Source organism: Saccopteryx leptura, unplaced genomic scaffold, assembly GCF_036850995.1.
Source record: "Saccopteryx leptura isolate mSacLep1 unplaced genomic scaffold, mSacLep1_pri_phased_curated manual_scaffold_22, whole genome shotgun sequence".
Taxonomy (NCBI): domain Eukaryota; kingdom Metazoa; phylum Chordata; class Mammalia; order Chiroptera; family Emballonuridae; genus Saccopteryx; species Saccopteryx leptura.
Window position 1 is genome coordinate 1,079,091 of NW_027095704.1, and position 24,086 is coordinate 1,103,176.

Below are 24,086 nucleotides of genomic sequence, written 5' to 3' on the forward strand. Positions count from 1 at the left end.
CACACTCCTTGCAAACATTGGGCTTCTTCCCTGAGTGTGTCCTCTGGTGTCTGAGGAGGTCTGACTTTTTTGTAAAGCCTCTCTCACACACCATGCAAACATAGGGCTTCTCCCCTGAGTGTGTCCTCATGTGTCTGAGGAGGTCTGACTTTTATATAAAGCCTTGCTCACACACCATGCAAACATATGGCTTCTCTCCTGAGTGTATTCTCTGGTGTGAGAGGAGAGTTGATTTCAGTGAAAAGCTTCACTCACACTCTCGGCAAACATACAGCTTCTCTCCTGAGTGCGTTCTCTGGTGTGAGAGGAGATTTGATTTCTGTGAAAAGCCTCGTTCACATTCCCTGCAAACATAGGGCTTTTCCCCTGAGTGTGTTCTTTGGTGTGTAGAAAGATGTGACCTTTGTGTAAAGCCTCGCAAACACTCCCTGCAGACATAGGGTTTCTCCCCTGAGTGTGTTCTTTGGCGTTTTAAGAGATCTGACTTTTGCATAAAGCCTCGTTCATACTCCCTGCAAACATAAGGATTCTGCTCTGAGTGTGTACTCTAGTGTTTGAAGAGAGTTGACTTCTGTGAAAATCCTCGCTCACACTCCTTGCAAACATAGGGTTTCTCCCCATAGTGTGTTCTCTGCTGTGTGATAAGATGTGACTTCAGTGAAAAGACTTGTTCATACTCCTTGCAAACATTGGGCTTCTTCCCTGAGTGTGTCTTCTGGTGTCTGAGGGGGTCTGACTTTTTTGTAAAGCCTCGCTCACACTGCCTGCAAACATAGTTCTTCTCCCCTGAGTGTATTCTCTGCTTTTTGAGGAGATGTGACCCATCATCAAAGCCTTGCAGACACTCTCCATACTTGATAGCTTCATTTGTTGACATTACTAATCTCATAGACAGTTTTTCTGTGTCCACTAAATTCAGTTTCTGGCCTCTGCTTGGTGCTTTCTGTATCATTCTCTCTTGTTCAGTAGAGCTTCCCATGTGTCTTTTTGGAGGGTTGAAAAAAACTCTTGAAATCCTCCTTGGCCTGTTTCTTTTAATCAAATGTTTGGACTGTATTTTGATCTTTTGACCTGCAGCTTTGTCATTCTTGTTGTGTGTATCAGTATAATGCTGCTGCTGATTTTCATCCTCTGGGTAGGGATCCTTTGATTGGAGGTGTTTTCTTGTAGATGTTCTGGGGAGAATATCAGAGGGGTGATTGCATCCCACATGTTGACTGAGAAATTCCTGACTGGAGAAGGCCAGAGAGAAGAAAGAACATGGGTGTATCTCTGGCTGTGGTTCTGCTGAAAGAGAAAATTTTGGTCAGAATAGATGTTGACAGAGCTGCATGGGTCATATGTTTTGTTAAGACCTGTCCCATGAGTCATTCTTATGGGGTTGACAATATATTCTCTCTCTCCCCCACAGTTTTTTTTACAGTCTCTTCTCTCTTTTGATTTTTATGTACTATACCTTCTTTAGAAATCCAGAAAGCCCGTGCCAAGAGCTTTTTATATGCATTTCCAGATGAGGGACTGTCAAGTAGCATCAGAGGCCCTTTCACCCCTTTCAAAATATTTCCCTAACCATACTTTTTACAAATTGATTCATTTTTAAGTAGAAAAAAATGAGGAGCAAGAAGAAGAAGAGGAAGAGGAGAAGGAGAAAAAAAAGAAGAAAAAAGAGAGAGAGAGGCATTTATTCATTGTTCTATTTAGACATGCAGTCATTGGTCATTTTTCGAATGTGCCCTGCCCCAGGCACAACCTTGGTATTACAGGTAGCAGCTCTAACCAACTGAGCTAACTAGCCAGGACCCACAATCATACTTCTTGCATGCCTGACTTCTATCCCTCTCCAGCTAATCCATAATCCTCTCTCTTTTGGAGATAAAGTAATCTCTGAGAGAATTCCCACTGAACTGTATTCTCCAAAAATTAACAAAGCAAATCTTAAAGAATAAGCCACCCTATAGACAAGAACAGCATCATCATCCCACCTCACTCAGGAAAGTTTCCAGCATCTTAGCTCAAATCACAGCACTGTATTCCAGGCATCTTGGCATCTATTGAACCTCTGCACTTACCCTATATGCTATACAGAGGTGGCCCTCAGAAAACCAGCCAATGCTTGTTTTCCCAGTGGATAGAGTGTTGGCCCGGAATGTGGATGTCTCAGGTTCGAACTCCAGTCAGTGCACACACTAAGAGTGACTATTGGCTCTGGCCAGTAGGCTCAGTGGTAGAGCATCAGCCTGGCGTGCAGGAGTCCCGGGTTCCATTTCTGGCCAGTGCACACAGAAGAGGTGCCCATCTGCTTCTCCACCCCTCCTGCTCTCCTTTCTCTATGTCTCTCCCTTCCCCTCTTACAGCCAAGGCTACATTAGAGCAAAGATTTTCCAGGTGCTGAGGATGGCTCTGTGGCCACTGCCTCAGGTGCTGGACTGGCTCTGGTCACAACAGAGCAATGCCCCAGATGGGCAGTACATCACCCCCTTGTGGGCGTGCCAGGTGGATCCCAGTCGGGCACATGGGGTAGTCTCTCTGACTGCCTCCCTGCTCCCTGTTTCTGGCTTCTGAAAAAAAAAAGCAACTATCTGCTTCTCTTCCCCTCCATCTCTTTTCTCTCTCTCTTACCCTCCCACAGTCAGTGGCTTAATTGGTTTGATCATCAGCTCGATAGTTCAGTTGGTTCAAGTGTTGACCCTAGGCATTGAAAATAACTTGGCTAGTCTGAGCATGGATCTCAGACTGAGGTTGCTGGGAGGATCCTGGTTGGGGCACATTAAGGAATCTATCTTCCTTCCTCTCACTTAAAAAATTAAATTTCTTAAACTTTTTCCATCTTCATAAAAAGTTATGGTTAGTGCTGTGTTAAATGGCTATCATATTCCTTGCTTATTGGTGAATGGCAGTTTCTTATTTCACCTGGTGCCTGGGGAATGGCAGGAGCAGTGAACAAACAGTATAAAAAGGGCTTAGAAAATTGTTGGCTTGTCAAGAAATATTTGTCCTAGAGAGACCTGAAGATGGCAGCAGAGTAGGCAGATGCAAAGACTCCCAGCTCACACCACCAAACTGGATTACAAATTAATTTATGTTATGAACAATCAGTGTGAAAAACCAAATCTGGACAAGACTCAACCAGCTCTACAAACAACACACTCAAACACACAGACATAATGAGAAGACAGAAAAGTGCAATCCAAATGAAACCACAACAGAAATCTCGAGAAAAAGAACTGAGTGATATGGAAATAACCAAATTGCCAGATACAGAGTTTAGAATAATGATTGTTAGGATGCTTAGGGATCTTAGAACAACAATGGATGGTCACCTAAATAAAAGGATAGCAAGTATAAAAAAAACATTGAAATATTAAAAAAGAATCAGTCGTAGGTGACAAATACAATATCAGAGAGGAAGACCACAATAGAAGAAAGTAAAAGCAGGATGGATGAAGCTGAGGATTGAACCAGTAAATTAGAAAACATGATAAATGAAGGCACAGAAACAGAGCAGAAAAAAAAAGAGACTCAAAAAGTCTGAGGTAACTCTAAGAGAGCTCTGTGATAACATGAAGAGAAATAACATTTGCATCAGAGGGGTTCCTAAAAAAGAAGAGAAAGAACGAGGGATAGAAACTTTATTTCCATCAAGTCATAGCTGATAACCTCCCTAAATTGATGCAAGCAAGAATTTCACAAGTTCAAGAAGCACAGAGAACTGCATTAAAGAGAAACCCAAAAAGACCTACACCAAGACACATCATAATTAAAATGCCAAAGATAAGCGATAAAGAGAAAATATTAAAAGCTGCTAGAGAAAAGAAGGCTATCACCTACAAAGGAGCTCCCAAAACAATGACATCTGAATTCTCAACAGAAACATTTGAGACCAAAAGGGCATGGCAAGAAATATTCAAAGTAATGCAGAAGAAGAGCCTACAACCAAGACTACTTTATCCAGCAAGGATATCATTTAAAATTGAAGGAGAAATAAAAAGCTTCCCAGACAAAAAAAATAAAATAAAATAAAATAAATAAATAAATAAATTAGGCCCTGGCTGGATGGCTCACTTGGCTGGAACATTGTCTTGCAAAACAGAGGTGGCTTATTTGGTCCTTCACTGGGGTACATACAGAAACAGATTGATGCTTCTGTCTCCCCCTTACCCCCCCTTCCTCTCTCTGAATTCAATAAAAATAAAAGATTAAAAAATAGAAAAAAATAAAGACAAAAAAAAGGCAACAGAGAATATATATTTTTTAAATTAGGAATTCATTACAAACAAACCAATACTGCAGGAAATGTTAAGGGGTTTGTTGTAAACAGAATACATTGGGAAAAGAATATAGCAAAGAAGAAATAAAGATTTAAAGAATAAATGGCAATAAACAACTACATATCAATAATAACCTTAAATGTAAATGGTTTAGATTGGTGTTTCCCAATGTGGGGCCCACGCCCCACAGGGGGGCAATTCAATAGTTAAGGGGGGCAATTTGAAAATGGACTTGACACGACTTTAACTCTTTCGCGCCGGGCCATTTAAATGCAATGCTAGATATCGGTGCCAAATTTAACAAAAAATGCAATTCTTAAATAATTGCGGTAAATAATTATTACGTATAATTTCGTTTGATGATACCAAAATATCAACTGGGTGATTGGCGTCGTCAAGTAAACTTCATCCTGGGTTCACCGCGGAGCGTGCTGTCTGGAGCGTGCTGTCTGCCGCGGGAAACCCCGGACGGTTTAAAAACTCGCTAAACAACGCAGTTATTCTCACCTAATTGGCCCATCGCAAGATCTGTAGTGTTTCACATCATTCAGTTGGTGTTAATTTGATATAAGTGTCAGTCAAAACTGTTGTAAAAGCTCATTGATTTAATAAATATACACATATATATTGTATAGATATAATTGGTAAGTATTTGATTTTATTTTTATCAATATTAAACTCTTTATTAAGTACTTCTTGCATCGGGGCTAGAAAGCACTAATATTTTATAAATATTATTGGAGCTATAATAGTGCATGCATGACAATTTTAATTTTAGAAGCATAACTTTCCAGAAAATTTTGTCAAGTGGAAAAAATATAGATACCTTTTGATTTGCGGTGGTAGTGTAGTAAATGTGTTATATACATTTAAATAAATATGAATTTTTAGTATATGTTTACTCTATGTCACATTGAATATATTTTAACACATATTTTAATATTAGTTTTTAATTGATCTTATTTTTATTTCTTATAGCCATAGTAAAATGAGTGGTGCAAGCAAGAAAAAAACTCGTCAATATTTGGAGGAATATTTAAAATTTGGGTTCATACCCACTGTTCATGATGAGTGGATTCCTTTTTGTCTTTTATGCCAGCAATGCTTGACCAACGAATCAATAAAATGAGGTTGTCTTGAGGCACATTTGAAGGCGAAACATAGTGCTCATATTAATTCAGATTTGAGTTACTTTAAAACTTTAAAGAAAATTTTTGAAAAAAGAACAACATTAAAGTCTCTATTTACTGCTCATACTTCAACTAATAATCGTGTTCTTGGGGCTAGTTATCAAATTTCTTTATTCATCACTAAAACTGGAGAAAATCACACTATAGGAGAGAATTTAATAAAACCATCAATATCAGGATTTCTTAAAACGGTTCTTGAAAAAGATGGCAAAGATGTAAAAGCTATGCCACTCAGTGACAATACTGTTAGCATAAGAATAGACGAAATGAGTGAGTATATTGAAAAACAACTTCTTGAAAAGCTGAAAACAAGAAAATTCTCCTTGCAAATGGATGAATCAACTTTGAGAGACAGTGAGGCAGTATTGATAACTTATGTAAGATATATTGATAAAGGATATTTTGCTGAAGAAATGTTGTTCTGTAAAAGATTAGAAAGCACCACTACCTCCAAAGATATATATAATAAGCTAAAACACTACTTAGATGTCAATGACATACCAATGAAAAATATAACATCTTGTGCTACATGTGGTGCTCCCAATATGATGGGCAAGAAAAATGGCTGCTTAAAATTGATGAAAGATGCGAATCCAGAAATGATTATTGTGCATTGTGTTATTTATAGGGAAAATTTGGTAGCTAAAAACATCTCGCCTATTCTGAATGAAGTATTACATACAGTAATAAAGTGTGTTAATGCTATTAAAGCTAGTGCCAAATGTGAGCGTCTTTTCAAGCTATTTTGTAAAGAACAAAATGAAGACCATGTGAGACTTTTACTTCATACTGAAGTCAGATGGCTATCTAAAGGAAACTGTTTGAAAAGATTTATGGAACTGTTTGATACTCTTAGTGATTTTTTAAGCGACAAACCTGAAATGAAGTATCTGTTAACAATAGATGGTAAAGCATTTGTGAGTTATTTAGCTGATATCTTTGAAAAACTAAATATATTAAATAAGCAACTTCAAGGAACAAATAAAACTCTTGTCGATGCAAAAGCAAAGATATTTGGTTTCATTACCAATATTGAGTTATGTCAGAAACATATTAACAACAAAAACTTTAAACAGTTTCATTGGCTCCAAAAATGTGAAGTAACTGATACCACTTTACTTGTTATTGTCAATCATTTGAATATTCTATCAACTGATTTAAAAGAAAAATTTTCTGATTTAAAACAAATTGATTTCCCAACATGGATGATGCAGCCAATGTTAGTGGATTTGTCTGATATATCAAATATGCAGTATCAAGAAGAACTCACAGAATTGCAAAATGATGAGTCAGTTAAAGCTTTATTTAATATCAAAGGAGCAATGGCATGGCTTTGTGAGGAAACAGAAATCAAATACCCAAATTCAACCAAATGTGCAAGAAAACTATTGCTACCGTTTCCATCTTCATTTTTAGCTGAATGTGGATTTAGTGCTGTAAATGATTTACTGGTAAAAAAAGAAATCGGCTGGATATAACACAACGTGGAGACTTGAGACTAAAGCTAACCAAATTGGAACCTAATATAAAATCTCTGTGCAGCAAGCATCAAGCACAAGGATCACACTAAATTAAAATAATAAATTAATATAGAGAAATCTGTATTAAAATTATTTGGAATTTAAATTTCTGTTTTTCATTATATGTTTTGAAATTTTACTTACTGTGTTTTGTTAACAATTTCATAGTGATTTCTTCCTAGAACCTATCATTTATGTTTATTAAGTGAACAAATCAATTTTTTAATGTTAAAAATTATGTATGTTACATAGGGGGGGACATAAAAATTTTAGAAAGGTAAAGGTGGGGCATGGCACAAAAAAGGTTGGGAAACACTGGTTTAGATGATCCAATCAAAAGACATAAGATAGCTGTATAGAAAAGAAAACAGGAACTGTACATATGCTGTCTACAAGAGACACACCTTAGCCCCCTGGTGGGAATGCCATGTGGATCCTGGTTGGGCCCATGCAGGAGTCTGTCTGACTGCCTCCCAGTTTCCAACTACAGAAAAATACAAGAAAAACATACAAACAAAAAACAACAAAGAGACACACCTTAAAACAAAAGATGCACATAGACTGAAGGTAAAACGATGGAAAAAATATTTCATGCAAAGGAAAATGAAAAAAAAAAAACTGGGGTAGCAATAGTAGTATCAGACAAAATGACCTTTAAAACAAAGACTATAGTAAGAGATAAAGAAAGTCACTACATAATAATAAAAGGAGCAATCAAACAGGAAGATATAACCATCATAAATATCTACGTACCTAATATAGGAGCACCTAAATATATCAAGCAGACTTTGATGAATATAAAGGGTGAGATTAACAGCAATGCTATAATATTAGAAGATTTCAATACTCCAATAACATCACTAGATAGATCCTCAAGAAAAAAATTAACAAAAAAACCACAGACTTAAAGGACACACTAGATCAACTTGATTTAATGTTTTTAGAGCCATTCACCCTATGGCAGCAGAATATACACTCTTTCAAGTGTTCATGGTACTTTCGCTAAGATAGACCACATGTTAATAAACAAAAGCAGTCTCAACAAATTTAAAAAGATTAAAATAATATCAAGCATTTTCTCTGATCACAATGGCATAAAACTAGAAATCAACCACAACAGAAAAACTGAAAAATACTCAAACACATGGAAACTAAATAGCATGTTATTAAATAATGAATAGGTTAACAATAAAATCAAAGAAGAAATTAAAAAATTCCTAGAAACAAATGATAATGAGCAAACAACAATTCAAAATTTATGGGACAGGCCCTGGCCGGTTGGCTCGGTGGTAAAGCGTCGGCCTGGCGTGCAGAAGTCCCAGGTTCGATTCCCAGCCAGGGCACACAGGAGAGGCACACTTCTGCTTCTCCACCCCTCCCCCTCTCCTTCCTCTCTCTCTCTCTTGCCCTCCCACAGACAAGGTTCCTTTGGAGCAAAGATGGCCCGGGCACTGAGGATGGCTCCTTGGCCTCTGCCCCAGGCACTAGATTGGCTCTGGTCCCAACAGATCAATGCCCCAGAGGGGCAGAGCATTGCCCCCTGGTGGGCAGAGTGTCGCCCCCGGTGGGCCTGCCGGGTGGATCCCGGTTGGACGCATGCAGGAGTCTGTCTGACTGTCTCGCCCCGTTTCAAGCTTCAGAAAAATACAAAAAAAAAATGTATGGGACACAGCAAAAGCAGTCCTGAGAGGGAAGTTCATAGCACTACTGGCATTCCTTAAGAAGCTTGCAAAAGCTTAAATAAACAACCTAACCCTTCATCTAAAAAAACTAAAAAAAGAACAGCATGTAAGGCCCAGAAGTAGAAGAAGGAAGAAAATAATAAAGATCAGAGCAGAAATAAATGACATAGAAGCTAAAGAAACAATATGGAGGATGAATGAAAGCAAGATCTGGTTCTCTGAAAGGGTAAACAAGATCGATGAGCCGTTAACAAGACTCAACAAAAAAAGAAGAGAGAAAACTCAAATAAATAAAATTAGAAATGAGAGCATAGAAATAACAACTGACACAACAGAAATACAAAATAATGTAAGAAAACACTATGAAGAACTGTATGCCAAAATATTAAACAATGTAGGTGAAATGGACAAATTCCTTGATACATAATTTTTCAAAAATCAATCTGGAAGAATCAGAAAACCTAAAAAGACCGATTACAACAAAAGAGATCAAAATACTTATCACAAAGCTCCCAAAAAACAACACTCCTGGGCCCGATGGCTTCACTAGTAAATTCTATCAAATATTCAAAGAAGAACTAACTCCTATCCTTCTCAAGCTATTTCAAAAAATTCAGGAGGAAGAAACACTTCCAAGTTTCTTTTATGAGGCGAGCATAATTCTGATTCCAAAACTAGACAAAGACAACACAAAGAAAGAAAATTATAGGCCAATAACCCTGATGAATTTAGATGTTAAAATCCTCAACAAAATATTAGCGAACCAGATCCAGCAATACTGAAAAAAATCATACATCATGATCAAGTGGGATTTATTCTGGGGAGGCAAGGACTGTACAACATTCTTAAATCAATTAATGTGATTCACCACAAAAAAAAAGAAGGAAAAAAACTACATGATAATTTCAATCAATGCAGAAATAGAATTTGATAAAATTCAGCACCCATTTATGATCAAAACACTTAGCAAAGTGGGAATACAGGAAACATACCTCAACATGATAAAGGCCATCTGTGACAAAACCACAGTAAACATTGTAATTAATGGACAAAAATTAAAAGCAATTCCCCTAAAATAAGAAACAAGGCAGGGGTGCCCCCTTTCACCACTCTTATTCAACATAGTACTGATATTCCTAGCTACAGCAATCAGACAAGAAGAAAAAATCAAAGGCATCAAAATTGGAAAAGAAGAAGTAACACTATCATTATTTGCAGATGATATGAAACTGTATATAGAAAACCCTATAGTCTCAGTCAAAAAACAACTGGACCTAATAAATTCAGCAAGGTGGCAGGATATAAAATTAATACACAAAAATCAGAGGTTTTTTTATACATGAAAAATAAATTGTCACAAAGAGAAATTAAGGAAACAATCTCCTTCACTATCATAACCAAAAAACTAAAAACCTAGGAGTAAATTTAACCAAGGAGGTTAAAGACTTGTACACAGAAAATTATAAAACATTGATAAAAGAAATCAAGAAAGACACAAACAAGTGGAAGCATATACTGCGCTCATGGTTCGGAAGAATAAACATAATTAAAATGTCTCTATTACCCTAAGCAATTTGTAAATTCAATGCAATACCAATTATAATATAAATAACATACTTCAAATATATAAAACACATATTCCAAAAATTTATATGGAACCAAAAAAGAACACGAATAGTTTCAGCAATCTTGAAAAAGAAGTATAAACTGGGAGGTATCACACTTCCTGATATCAAGTTATACTACAAGTCCATTGTATTCAAAACAGCTTGGTACTGGCAAAAGAACAGCCATATAGACCAATGGAAGAGAACAGAGAACCCAAAAATAAACCCACATTTTTATGGCCAATTAATATTTGAAAAAGGAGGTAAGAGCATACAGTGGAGTAAAGACAGTCTTTTTAACAAATGGTGTTGGGAAAACTGGACAGCTACCTGTAAAAAAAAAAATGAAACTAGACCACCAACTTACACAATACACAAATATAAACTCAAAATGGATAAAGGACTTAAATGTAAATCGTGAAACCATAAGTATCCTACAAGAAATCTTAGGCAGAAAGCTCACCGACATCTATCATTGCAGTATCTTAGTTGATTTATCTCCACAGGCAAATGAAATAAAAGACAGGATAAACAAATGGGACTATATCAAACTAAAAAGCTTTTACACAACTAAAGACAATATGAACCGAATAAAAAGACAAACCACACAATGGGAGAACATATTCGACAATACATCTGATAAGGGTTAATGATCAAAATTTATAAGAACTTGTAAAACTCAACACCAGAAAGACAAACATTATCCAATCAAAAATGGGCACAAGAAATGAACAGACACTTCTCCAAAGAGGACATACAGATGGCCAATAGACAAATTAAAAAAATGTTCAACATCACTAATCATTAGAGAAATGTAAATTAAAACCACAATGAGATACCACCTCACACCAGTCAGAATGGCACTCATAAATGAATCAACACATGATAGGTGCTGGCACAAATATGGAAAAAAGGGCACCCTCCTGCACTGCTGGTGGGAATGCAGACTGGTTCAACCACTGTGGAAAACAGTATGGAGATTCCTCAAAAAATTAGAAACAGAACTACCCTTTGACCCAGCCATCCCACTTATAGGAATATATTCCAAGGACACCATATCACCAACTGAAAAAAAAGAAATGCACCCCCATGTTTATGGCAGCATTGTTCACAATATCAAAGATCTGGAAACAGCCCAAGTGTCCATCAGAGTACGAGTGGATTAAAAAGCAGTGGTACATATACACAATGGAATACTATGGGGCTATGAAAAAGAAGGAATTATTACCTTTTGCAACAATATGGAGGGACCTAGAAACTATTTTGTTGAGTGAAATAAGCCAGGTAGAGAAAGAAAAATTTCATATGACCTCACTCATTTGAGGAATCCAAGGAATAATGTGAACTGAGGAACAGAATAGAGACAGAGGAGGAATCAAAGGGACCAGAAGAAAAGAGGACAGAGGGAAAGGGGGTGATGGGATGAGATAAATCTGAACAGAAGAGGGAGGGCACTTTAGGAAGAGGGCAAGGAAGAGGTTGAGGGGAATGGGAGGAGAGGAGATGCATTCAGGGTGACCCTAGAATCTATGTAAACACAAAATTGCCTTTTAGTTGTATAGCCAAAGACATTTAGTATCTTCTGGTTCCTTAAGATGTCGTACCATTTTATAAGAAGAATATTATTTTTTTTAATTGTTTGGCAAACATTTTGACAAAATACCTTCTAAAGCAGCTGCACCTTATAAAGATAATGTCAACACTACAGTGATCATTTTTTCCCCAGACATAATGAGGTGTAAATTTGTCATGTTAAATTGAAATGAGTAGCAAAATGTATCCACTTCCTGTTTACCTTTTTTGAGTTTTAGAGAATTGAAAGTTTTATTTTATTATATTTTTAAATAATTTCTACATGTAAGCTGTGAGACTGACTGTAATTCCACTGTTTAATTTTCTATGGACAGACTTGATAAACTGGACACCTTGCAGTAGGATTACCCCAATTATAGTGTCAGGATTTTAGCTGTACCAGAGGCCTTTATGTGATACACATAATTTGTATAAAGTTTTATATGTGCAAATTGGTACATAAACAGTTCTCCATTTTTCTAAGGGAATGCAATAAATGTAGCATCGTGAATAAATATAACTTTTATAATCCTTAAAAAAAACTCACAATTGGCCCTGGCCGGTTGGCTCAGTGGTAGAGCATTGGCCTGGTGTGCAGAAGTCCCGGGTTCGATTCCCAGCCAGGGCACACAGGAGAGGCGCCCATCTGCTTCTCCACCCCTCCCCCTCTACTTCCTCTCTGTCTCTCTCTTCCCCTCCCGCAGCTGAGGCTTTATTGGAGCAAAGATGGCCCAGGCACTGGGGATGGCTCCTTGGCCTCTGCCCTAGACGCTGGAGTGGCTCTGGTCGCGACAGAGCGACGCCCCGGAGGGGCAGAGCATCGCCCCCTGGTGGGCGTGCCTGGTGGATCCTGGTCGGGAGCATGTGGGAGTCTGTCTGACTGTCTCTCCTTGTTTCCAGCTTCAGAAAAATAAAAAAAATTAACAAAACAAAACAAAACAAAAAAAACCCTCACAATTAATTAAATTTTAAAAAATAAAGAAGAAAAAAAGTAAAAAATATAAAAATTTCTCCTAAGAATCAAAGACATAAGAAATGAATCCTTAATTTCTGAATCATCTGATTCGAAATCTTACTGACTTTAGAATGTACCATGAAAAATTCTAAGGTGAGTTCTTTTTTTTCTTTCCATTTTGAAGAATGGTTGTGCCCACCTCTAGCTGCTGAGAACTCTCTCTGCTTGCTTCCATAGTTGATGCCCAGCTTCTGGCCATACTCATCACCATACCAGACTAGCAGCTCACAGTCTGGCTTGATGATCTGGCAGGTTCGGTAAAAAATCTGCCTGCAATACTGAAAGGCCACAAGGTTCTGCTCTTCATCATCCCGGGCACAGTTCACATACCTGGGATTGAGGCAGGTGAAAGAAAAGAAACACACAGGTGATGAGTTTCTACTACTTCTCAGATCCATGTCCAGCTCTGAACCTGACACTCAGGCTCTGATGTCACCCACTCTCACAGTGCTCCTGGAGAAACTTCTGTTCAATGTCTGAGCCTGTTACAATGTCATACTACCTCCTATCTCCAGGTCCTGCTTACAGTGCTCATCCTGCCTAATACCATTTTCCAAAGCCAATTCCAGATGTAACCTCCACCCTGATTGGCCATAAAAACCAGTGATCTCTAGCTTCTCTAAACTAACTCAGGTCCTGTTTATAACGCAGAACTTGCTACTTGATGTTGAACTCTGTGTCTAGATTAGTTCACATCATTCAATACTCAACGCAAGTTCATCTTTTTTTGAGAGGCCTTTATTCATTCTCCTCACATTTTATTTAGGTAACATTTTATGCCTCACTCAGGTTCCCAAAAAAACTGGAGGTCTCTCTGCCTCACAGAAGTGAGAAATGGGGAGGCAGACAAACTCCTGCATGAGCCCAACCAGGATCCACCTGAAATGCCCACCAGGGGGCGATATTCAGCCCATCTCAGCATTGCACCAGTGCAACTGAAGCTATTCTAGCAACTGAGGCAGAAGCCATGGAGCCATCCTCAGTGCTCAGGCCAACATTGCTCCAATATAGCCTTTGCTATGGGAGGGGAAGAGAGAGATAATGATGGAGGAGTGGAAAAAGTGTAGAGAAGCAGATGAGCACTTCTGTGTGCCCTGGCTGGGAATCAAACCCTGGACTTCCATGATCGGGCTGAGCCAACATATTGGGACTTGGAGGTCTCTTTATCTTAGCAAAATCATTCAGAACAATAATAGCTTATTCACATTCTGTAGCCTCTGGTAAAAGAGCCCCTAGGAAAGTGGCAAATGATCATTGCTCTGCAGGCTTCAGAACTCAGTTCTAGTTAGAAGTGAGGCTGGGATAATTTGCTGCCCTCACAGCTCTAGGCTATCCTTGCTTTAGGTATCCTGGCACTGTGCACTTCTCAAAAAATAGAAAAATTATAGTTAAACATTTTTAAAATCAATTGTTTTACTCTGCAATTCGTCCTCCAAAAAAAGATGGGTTATATAATGTTTTAATAATACCTTCCTCTAAACTGAAATACAGTAAAAACTTGCTTAAATAATGTTCATTAGATCAATTAAAGTTTAGTCCAGGCTCTCAAAATTTTTTTCCAGTGCCTAAATTTTGTCTAGCATAGAGATTTATATTTTGAGGACATATGCTATATTTTTATCTCTCTTTTTTCATCTAAATACCTCTTGCTTTGAAAGAACAAGAGGAAAAAAAAGAGGAACAGAGAATTGAAGGAGACCACTGAGGTAGGCATTATGAGAAGAAAAGATGTATGGGCCTGAGAGGGATGAGTGTTCTCTGTGACTCCCTGAAACTTCTTGGCCTTACCTCATCCAGTTGGCCCAGGATTCATCCTTCCCATCCACATACTCATGGCAGTTTCTCCCTTTGTTGATCTGCATTTCAGGAAGAAAATATAAAGGTTTTTTTTAGATGTGGAGGTAATTTCTCTGTCAACAAAGCTCTTTCAGCTTGCATGCATTGCCACTCATGACCACATGATACTTTCTTTACTCATTACATCTGAGTTGACCTGTCCACTTAGGGCTGGAAGGAGGCATTCCTTTTTGTCTGTACCACATTGCTCCCACTTAACCTGTGATCCTCAACAGGAGCTCCATGGTCTGCAAAGTTCAGTCAGTACCCAGAGCTAACCATATTATCTCCATCCATGTCCTAGTATGTAGAAAGACAGGTCCCACCAAGCTATGGGAGGGATGTGGGAAGTCACAAGACAGGGGAAGAGGTAAATACTTCTCACCAGCCAGGAGTATCCGTTGTTGCTTGCCTCTTCATCTTCTGTGATCTGGCCCTTATAAGGGCCAAAGTGCAGACCCACTGGCAGAGCAGATGCCTCATTCCACACTCCAAGACCAGCTTCCAGAATGCCCAATGGTCTGATTCTCAACCCAGGGGGCAGAGTGAGCGCTGTGTGGTTCAGATACCCCTTATCCACTGCACTGTCTTTTACAAATGTAGGAGGCCCGTTCATGGCACAACTGTCAATGAAGAAGTTCTGACAGTTCTCACAACCTGGGCGTGAGAGCAACAGGGATTAGGGAAGGTTTAGTGCATGTTCCTGGACATATAGAGCTTCAGAGAGAGTGCAGGCACTCACATCATTGAGCCTCAATTCTGTAGTGTAGATCCATAGGGGAACAGAATTCTCTAATGACCAAATGACTAGATGAAATTATTGTATGAACAGATAACATGCTTTGTGAGGGTCACTTACAGAGGTAGTCATCGTCCTGGGGCTCGCTGACCTCTTGGTGCACTTGGCCTTTTCTTTCTTATAGGCTATACATCTTTACTTTAGTCTCCTTTCTCCTGAGTTCTAAGTTGGAGAGGAGTGAGTTTGGTGGAGTCTGGAGTGTTAGTCCCTACTTTGTCAAAAAACACATAATGTCCTCCCATCAAATTATCATTCATCCTTCTTTATACTCTAGTATTTTCTTTTGTCAACTATTGGCTCAGAAAGCCTCTATAATAGTAACCCTCTACACTGACTACAGATGGTCAATTCAAACTTTGTTTCTAGATCTTTCCATTATGAGGTTTAATTTTTCAACTTTTAGTTATTCATAAAATATATATTTAGGGCACAGTATATGTAAGGTATTGAGGAAAGGCCTAGTATACAACACCAACAGGGTATGGTCGCTAGTATCCGGGGTGTATTTATTGGACAACATGAAAGTGTCAGTTTTTTTATATTGAATTTAAGCCCTAGACTGTGGCTCAGTGGATAGAGTGTTTGCCCATTTTATGTCCTGGGTGTGATTCTGGTCAGGGTACATAAGAGAAGCAACCATCTCCTTCTCCACCCCTCCTTCTCCCAGTTCTCTCCTTCTTTCTTTTCTTCAGCCAGCAGCTCAATTTGTTCTAGCATTGGCCCTGGGCACTGAGAAAGTTTGGTTAGCTGGAGCACATCAATCTGAGTTGCTAAAAACCAGCTCATTATTCAGAAATTGGGGTTACCAGGTAGATCCTTGTAAGAGTCCATATGAGAGTCAGCCTCACTATCTTCCATCATCTTACCTAAAATATAAACAAATACATATGCAAATAAATAAATTGAATTCAACACTTTCAAAGAATATATGCACGTATCTTTACCTTACACATTAGTATTCAAGAGCTCAGAGAATTTGTAAGATTTGCCCAAATCTCCAGTGTTAAATTCACTCTGAATTTAGTAGAGCTTAAATCCAGGCCTATCCAAAGTTCACCCCACATACCTAGGCCATACTAATTAGCCTTTCTAGAGGACTCACAGGAACTGAAATCTACAAATGATTTTCTCTTACCCAATTTTTAACTAGAGTGTTTTCCAGACACATTAAAGAGATGGTTGACACAGGGCCTGATACAATGGTTCCTGGCTCACAACCCCAGCTGCCTTAATCACTATGTTTAATCCTTTCCCATGTGCAATGTGGCTGGCACTGCCAAGGCAACCCTGTCCTGGAGCACTGCTCACTGGCCAGACCTTCCTCCTCCTCTTGTGATGACAAGTGCTCTGAATGAGTTATTTCTTATGTGCTAATTTTATACTTCTCTACCATTCCTGCTCATTAACACATCTATAAATATGTGTAATTATTTACACATGGAAGCAGTGTAGCAAATCGCCCCTTACTGCACAATGCACTGTTTGCATCACGCTTGTTTGCTAAATGCAAGCTCTGTCCCTTGTTAGCTGTTGAGACACTGGGACCTGACCATTGTCAGTTTCAAAAGGGCAGCACCATGCCTGTGGCCCCTCACCTTGTTGCCTCCTAGTCCATTCTTCATGCGAGTCCTCAGTGTCCACCGCCAGGGTTTTGGTGGCCTGCAAGCGGTGAATCATAAAAGCGGTTAGAGGGGCTCTGAGGCCTGAGGAGAAACAAAATCCTGGTCCCCAAGGTGAATCGCTTGAAGGAGCAGCCCCCACTCAGGTGGGCCTGCCTCCCGCAGTTCCCACATCCTGGTTTCCGTGCCCCATCACCTGTGTGCAGCAGCGTGTCCTGGTTCCTCACCCCATTGGGGCAGCGTGCCTTTTCCCAGTCACCCAAGACGGCCACCCCTCCCAGGAGAAGTAGGCGCGAATGTCCCTGAAGGCTTCAGGGTCCTAGGGGGAGACACGGCAACGTGATTTTGCGCAGCACCCGGCAGAAACCGCCTCTCACCCTGCTTGGTCTGTTAAGCCTAATCCGGAGAGACTCAAAACATTGAAGACATGAACAAAATCCGTCGATTTCACACCAAAGCTTTATAGTCTAGCTTAGCCAAGCAGCGGCAACTTTGAAAGAAATCTGAGGCAGAGCGCTGGCCCTTTGTTTTACCTAGTTTTTATAGTTTTGCAAGCGGGAAGTACAGAAGCAAAAATTGCAATTAGGTGCCCTGCACCACTATTGGTTATAGTCATATGCCCTTTAACATGATAGGAGCATGTTCAATTTGCAAGCCATACATCATTTTGGAGAAAACAAAATTTATAAGTAGGCCTGCACTGTGGTGGCGCAGTGGATAAAGTGTCGACCTGAAATGCTGAGGTCGTTGTTTCGAAACCCTGGGCTTGCCTGGTCAAGGCACATATGGAAGTTGATGCTTGCAGCTCCTCCCCCCTTCTCTCTCTGTCTCTCTCTCCTCTCTAAAAATGAATAAATAATTAAAAATTTAAAAAAATTAAATTTATAAGTTAACACAATGATAGAAAGATGTCTCTTTACATATTAAAAGACATTACTATATTTTCTAATGTTTATCCGCCATCTCTTTGTCCAGAGTCACACATCTTAACTACATGCATTCACATGGGAGAGGTAGTTTTCCTGGGGTCAAATGCCCGTAAATGGCTCATTACTATAAGAAAAGGTTTATTTTGGCTTTTCTCTTCCTGCACCTGGCTAGCCATTCACCCCTTTCCCCACAGGTGTGGTGGAATGTCAGGGAATCCATGTTTTCCTTCCCTTTGCATTTACAATACAATGCCAATGGCCATCCTGGTTTTATGCCAATCACACAGTACAGAGATTATTCACAAAATTTCTCTGCACACCTTAACCCAAATTAATAAAATGTTCTTTAAGTCTATTAAAATATTAATATTGATTCTGTAGCTTTTGGTACTTTACAACACCTGTGGGTGAGGTGGCGCAGTGGATCCTCAGGTCCAGGCTTTCCCCAGCCCACTGCCCACCTCCCCCTCAGTGCCCCCCACCCCACACAAAATCCCATCTGCATCTGTGCTCCAGCCACCGACGTGCCTGAGCAGGAGACAGCGATGAGGCTGACTGCTTGGCCAAAGGGCACACATTCACGCATGCGTGTGCTTGCACTGGGGTGTCCCGAGAGGGAACAGGTGGGGCCAGCTTCAGGGAAGCAAGGACCGGCCAGGCCAGGACGCCATCCAAGTCAGTGACCTCCTTGCTCAAGCCAGCCACTTGGGCTTTAAGCCAGCGACATTTAAGCTCAACCGGAGACCATTGGGTCATGTCTATGATCCCACGCTCAAGCTGGTGAGTCCGTGCTCAAGCCTGATGAGCTTATTACATTTTCATGTTGTTCAAGCACACTCTTGAGTTTCTCTATTCTACTCTCAAGTTTATCGAACATCGTTATGACTGTTTGCTTTGAATTCTTTATCTGTCCAATTACCCATCTCCATTTAATTAGGACATTTCTCCTGAGTTTTTTCTTCTTCCTTCATTGGGGGTATATATTCTTGTGTCTCCCATTTTGTTTGACTTTCTGGTTTTGTTCCTTTGAGTAGAATGAAATAGTCATCTCGCCCAGTCTTGAAAAAGTTATCTTTGTTACATTGTGTGTTGAATAGTTTCAGCCTGCCGGTTGTAGTTGGGGGGTGGGGGTGCATGCAGTGCCTGTCCTGTCACTGGGCTTGGGTGGGTTCTGAATGGGCCACCTGGGTGTTGTAACAGTGGATTCCGTCTGATCTTTTCCGTCTGATCTTTGCTTAACTCATCTTGGCTTGTAAAACAATAACTGGCCCACCTGACCCCTAGATGTTTGCCCAGGCTCCTTGAAGAAGCCGCAGGCATCTGGTGTTTGATTAGGGGCTTATCGGAAAGGCAAGGCCACAAGCATCTGAGGCAATCAATCACCCTGAGAACTGTTACAACTCCCCTCCCTGAAATTAAGTATAAAACTTGCTTGCTGAAGTTGCTCTTGGCTCTTGGCCATCTCCTTGCCTTGGGCCCGCTCGCGAGTGTAATAAACTTTTCTTTGTTTTACCCTGAGTCTAGAATTCTGTCGGTGCGTCCTCGGTCAATATTTGGAGGTTCCACCGAGATTCAGTATCTTCATAGACCACGGGACGCCTGACGTCTGGTGAGTGAAACTGGCGGTGGCTGTCAGGACGGGACATGAGTCCCTCCTGGCTGCGACCGACAGACGTGTCAGGGGGTCACAGGCCACGACTCTGGGGGACGCCCTGGAGTGTGAGGGCAACCAAGGACGCTTGGAAGTCCATCTGCTGTCTCAGACAGAATCTGTAAATTTGTTGCCAGTTTCCAATCGAGCTCATAGGTCCGGACTGCTAGATTTATTTTTAGTTTTATTTTGCCGTTCGCAGCGCAGCTGGCTTTGTCTGTTTGTTTTTGTCAGTGTCTTATTTGTTGCCTTCTTTCTGTCTTTTTATCTCTTTGAAATTAAAATGGGACAAGGAGCTTCCACCCCACTGTCCCTGACTCTGTCTCATTGGTCTGAGGTTAATGCCCGAGCTCATAATCTGTCTCTTCTTGTTAAGAAGCGCAAGTGGCCCTGGCCGGTTGGCTCAGTGGTAGAGCGTTGGCCTAGCGTGCGGAGGACCCGGGTTCGATTCCTGGCCAGGGCACACAGGAGAAGCGCCCATTTGCTTCTCCACCCCTCCGCCACACCTTCTTCTCTGTCTCTCTCTTCCCCTCCCACAGCCAAGGCTCCATTGGAGCAAAGATGTCCCGGGCACTGGGGATGGCTCCTTGGCCTCTGCCCCAGGCGCTAGAGTGGCTCTGGTCGCAACATGGTGACGCCCAGGATGGGCAGAGCATCGCCCCCTGGTGGGCAGAGCATCGCCCCATGGTGGGCGTGCCGGGTAGATCCCGGTCGGGCGCATGCAGGAGTCTGTGTGACTGTCTCTCTCTGTTTCCAGCTTCAGAAAAATGAAAAAAAAAAAAAGCACAAGTGGCAAACTTTGTGTACCTCCTAGTGGCCCACCTTCGGAGTAGGTTGGCCAACCACTGGAACCTTCCACAAAGACACCATAAAGGCGGTTAAAGCAGTTGTCTTCAGTCCAGGACCTCATGGCCGTCCGGATCAACAGCCTTATATTTGGGTTTGGGAAGACCTGACCGACGACCCTCCTCCTTGAATCCAACCTTTCCTTCCTCCCCCTGAACCCTCCCTCCCAACAACCCTCTCCACCACTCTGGGCACTCCCAGACCTGCTCCAACTCATCCAGACCTCTGCTCTATGCTTCCACTTAAACTTTTGGAGCCAACGACGCCTACTTCATCCCTGTATCCTCCCCTTCCCTCCTCTGTTCTCCCTGAATCTCAAACTGACCTTATTCTTTTTGATTCGGGACTCCCGCCTCCCTATCCCAGGGATGTCCCTGCTGGTGCTGCTGGTTCCCAGCTTGGGGCCCCACATCAGAACAAACGGGGACCATCAGGAGAGGGTCCAGCCCAAGGTACCCGGAGCCGGAAAGCACAAACCCCGGATGACGTGGCCGTCACCCTGCCCCTTCGGCCTTTCAGACCCCCTGTCCCTGACGGTCAAGGGGGAAACATGCCGGCACTTCAGTATTGGCCCTTCTCCTCCTCAGACCTATATAATTGGAAAAACAATAATCCACCTTTTTCAGAGGACCCTGTCAAACTTACTGACCTTCTCGAGTCTCTTATGTTTTCCCATCAGCCCACTTGGGATGACTGCCAGCAGCTCTCAGGTATCCTCTTCACCTCCAAAGAAAGAGACTGAATTCTCCTCGAGGCCAGGAAATTAGTTCCTGGACCTGATGGTCGTCCTACTCAACTCCCCAACCTTATAGATGAGGTTTTTCCCCTGAGGTGGCCTAACTGGGACCCTAATACACCTGAAGGTAGGCGGCAACTCTTACTCTATCGCCAGACTCTGATGATGGGTCTCTGAGCGGCGGCGAGATGCCCCACTAATTTGGCTAAGGTAAGAGAAGTAATTCAAGGGTCAGAGGAATCACCATCCAGATTCCTAGAGAGACTAATAGAAGCCTATAGGAGGTATACCCCTTTCGACCCTGAGTCTGAAGAACAGAGAGGGGCACTGGCTATGGCTTTTATAGGACAGTCGGCTACTGATATTCGGAGGAAACTCCAGAGGATGGATGGGTTACAGGACATGGCTCTGAGAGATTTAGTCAAGGAAGCTGATAAGGTATATTATAAAAGAGAGACAGCAGAGGAAAAGGAGCAAAGATTAGAAAAAGAACGTGAGGAGCAGGAAAATAAGCGAGATAAATAGAGAAATAAAGAGTTAACAAAAATTTTGGCTACCGTAGTAGGGAAACAAGATAGAAGAGGAAAGCATAGTACCTCGGGCCCAAACCAAAAACCAAAATTAGGACCTAACCAGTGTGCCTACTGTAAAGAAGAAGGACACTGGGTCAGGGATTGCCCTGAGAAGAAGAAAAAGAAGACTGAGAAAATCCTTGCCCTAGGAGATTAGGGGCATCGGAGTTCGGACCCCCTCCCCGAACTCAGGGTAACATTCAATGTGGAGGGGACACCAATCGACTTTGAGGTGGATACAGAAGCAGTTTACTCCACCTTGCAGAACCCGCTGGGCCCCCTCTCAAATAAAAAATCCTTGGTTCAGGGGGCAAATGGATGCCAGCATAGGTCATGGACAACTAAAAGGACAATGGACCTGGGGAGGGAAAAAGTACAGCACTCCTTTCTGGTCATACCAGAATGCCCTGCCCCGCTGCTGGGGAGGGATTTGCTTACCAAGTTAGGGGCAAGTATTGACTTCAAGCCCCAGGGACTAGAAGTAAGATTCAGTAACCCTCTTGTCAGTCAGCCTATTGTGACCATGCTGACCTTGTCTGCTGAAGATGAGTATAAACTGTATGAGACCCCTGCCCCCAGACCCCATTCAACAGAAGACAGGTGGCTTCAGAGCTTCCCAGAGGCCTGGGCAGAAATGGCAGGGCCAGGATTAGCAGTACAAAGGCCTCCGGTGGTAGTATACCTAAAGCCCTCTGCCACCCCCGTAAGGGTCAAACAATACTACATGAGTAAAGAGGCCCGAGAAGGCATTAGGCCTCACATCCAGAGGCTACTAGGACAGGAGATCCTGAGGCCTTGTCAATCAGAATGGAACACCCCCCTGCTACCAGTAAAGAAACCAGGGACAGGGGACTATAGACCAGTCCAGGATTTGAGAGAGGTTAACAGTCGAGTAATGGACATACATCCAACAGTCCCAAACCCTTACAACCTCCTCAGTACCCTCAGTCCTGACAGGAAGTGGTATACAGTACTGGACTTGAAATATGCCTTCTTCTGCTTGCACCTGCATGAGGACAGCCAACCCCTGTTTGCTTTCGAATGGACGGACCCTGAGAATGGACTCAGTGGACAGCTCACCTGGACGCGGCTACCCCAGGGCTTCAAGAACTCTCCCACAATCTTTGACGAAGCACTGCACCAGGACTTGAGTGCCTACCGAGCCTCCACCCCTGAGGTTACAGGCCCTGACTAGAGTACAACATTGCCTATGGAAGCAGTTGTCTGACCTTTACCAGCCGGCAGGAGACGGGACCCCACATCACTACCAAGTCGGGGACTTTGTCTATGTCTGGAGACACCAACACCGGACCCTAGAACCCTGCTGGAAAGGACCCTACCAAGTCCTCCTCATCACACCCACTGCTGTAAAGGTCGATGGCATCGCTGCTTGAATCCATATTTCACACCTCAAGCCTGCTCCTGCTCCTGATGACCAGTGGACAGTGGAGAAAACAGATAATCCCCTCAAGCTGCATGTCCGCCGCTGCAACAAATCCCCACCAACCAACCCAGAAGACATGGCAGGTGATATCGGGGACCAGTAATATAGTATAGGAAGTGACTTCCAATGACCATCCCCCCTGGACTTGGTGGCCGTCCCTGTATCCAGACCTTTGTCAGCTCGCGGCGGGGCTAGAAACTTGGGATATCCCAACCACAGACCCGGGTAACCCTCCTCCTTGTGAGTCCGGGAAATGTGAATGTTTGGGTGCTCTCACCCAGAATTTTGCTCGACTCTCAGGACGACTGACATTTATGTCTGTCCCCGGGACGGTCGTGATAGGGACACAGCTTGGAGATGCGGAGGACTGGAAGTCTTCTACTGTAAGGCTTGGGGTTGTGAGACTACCGGGATGACTCACTGGAAGCCCACATCCTCCTGGGACTGGATCAGGGTTGCACGAGTAACTCAAAAAGAAGCAGGGACTAAAAACTCCCGGTGTCTAGGAAGAGGAATTCCTAGTCAAAGACCGGTAATAGGCCATAGGTGATTGGGAGTTTGGATTGGTGAAGGACTATGTACCAATTTCACCTGTAACACACTGAATATTACATTTACCCACTATGGAAAAAGGCAAGATAATACATGGCTAAAGGGCAGGCAGTGGGGCTTAAGAATGTATGCATCAGGATCTGATGCTGGATTAACGTTTAAAATTAAACTCCAGATAGGCACCGCTGGAGGCAGCCCATTAGGACCTAACAAAGTACTGGCTGACCAAGGGGCCCCAAGGCCTAGCA

At 41.9% G+C, this 24,086-nt stretch overlaps 1 protein-coding gene and 1 pseudogene across 1 annotated transcript; one reads left to right on the top strand and one right to left on the bottom strand.

The window, feature by feature from the left end:
* Positions 1–547: 547 nt before the first annotated feature.
* Positions 548–15,622, bottom strand: LOC136386938 (histone-lysine N-methyltransferase PRDM9-like; annotated as a pseudogene).
* Positions 15,623–20,766: 5,144 nt separating this feature from the next.
* On the top strand, positions 20,767–23,037 carry LOC136386939 (uncharacterized). The gene is given in 1 exon segment (XM_066358047.1): positions 20,767–23,037. A coding segment is annotated over 1 exon segment (2,271 nt).
* The last annotated feature ends 1,049 nt before the right edge of the window (positions 23,038–24,086 follow it).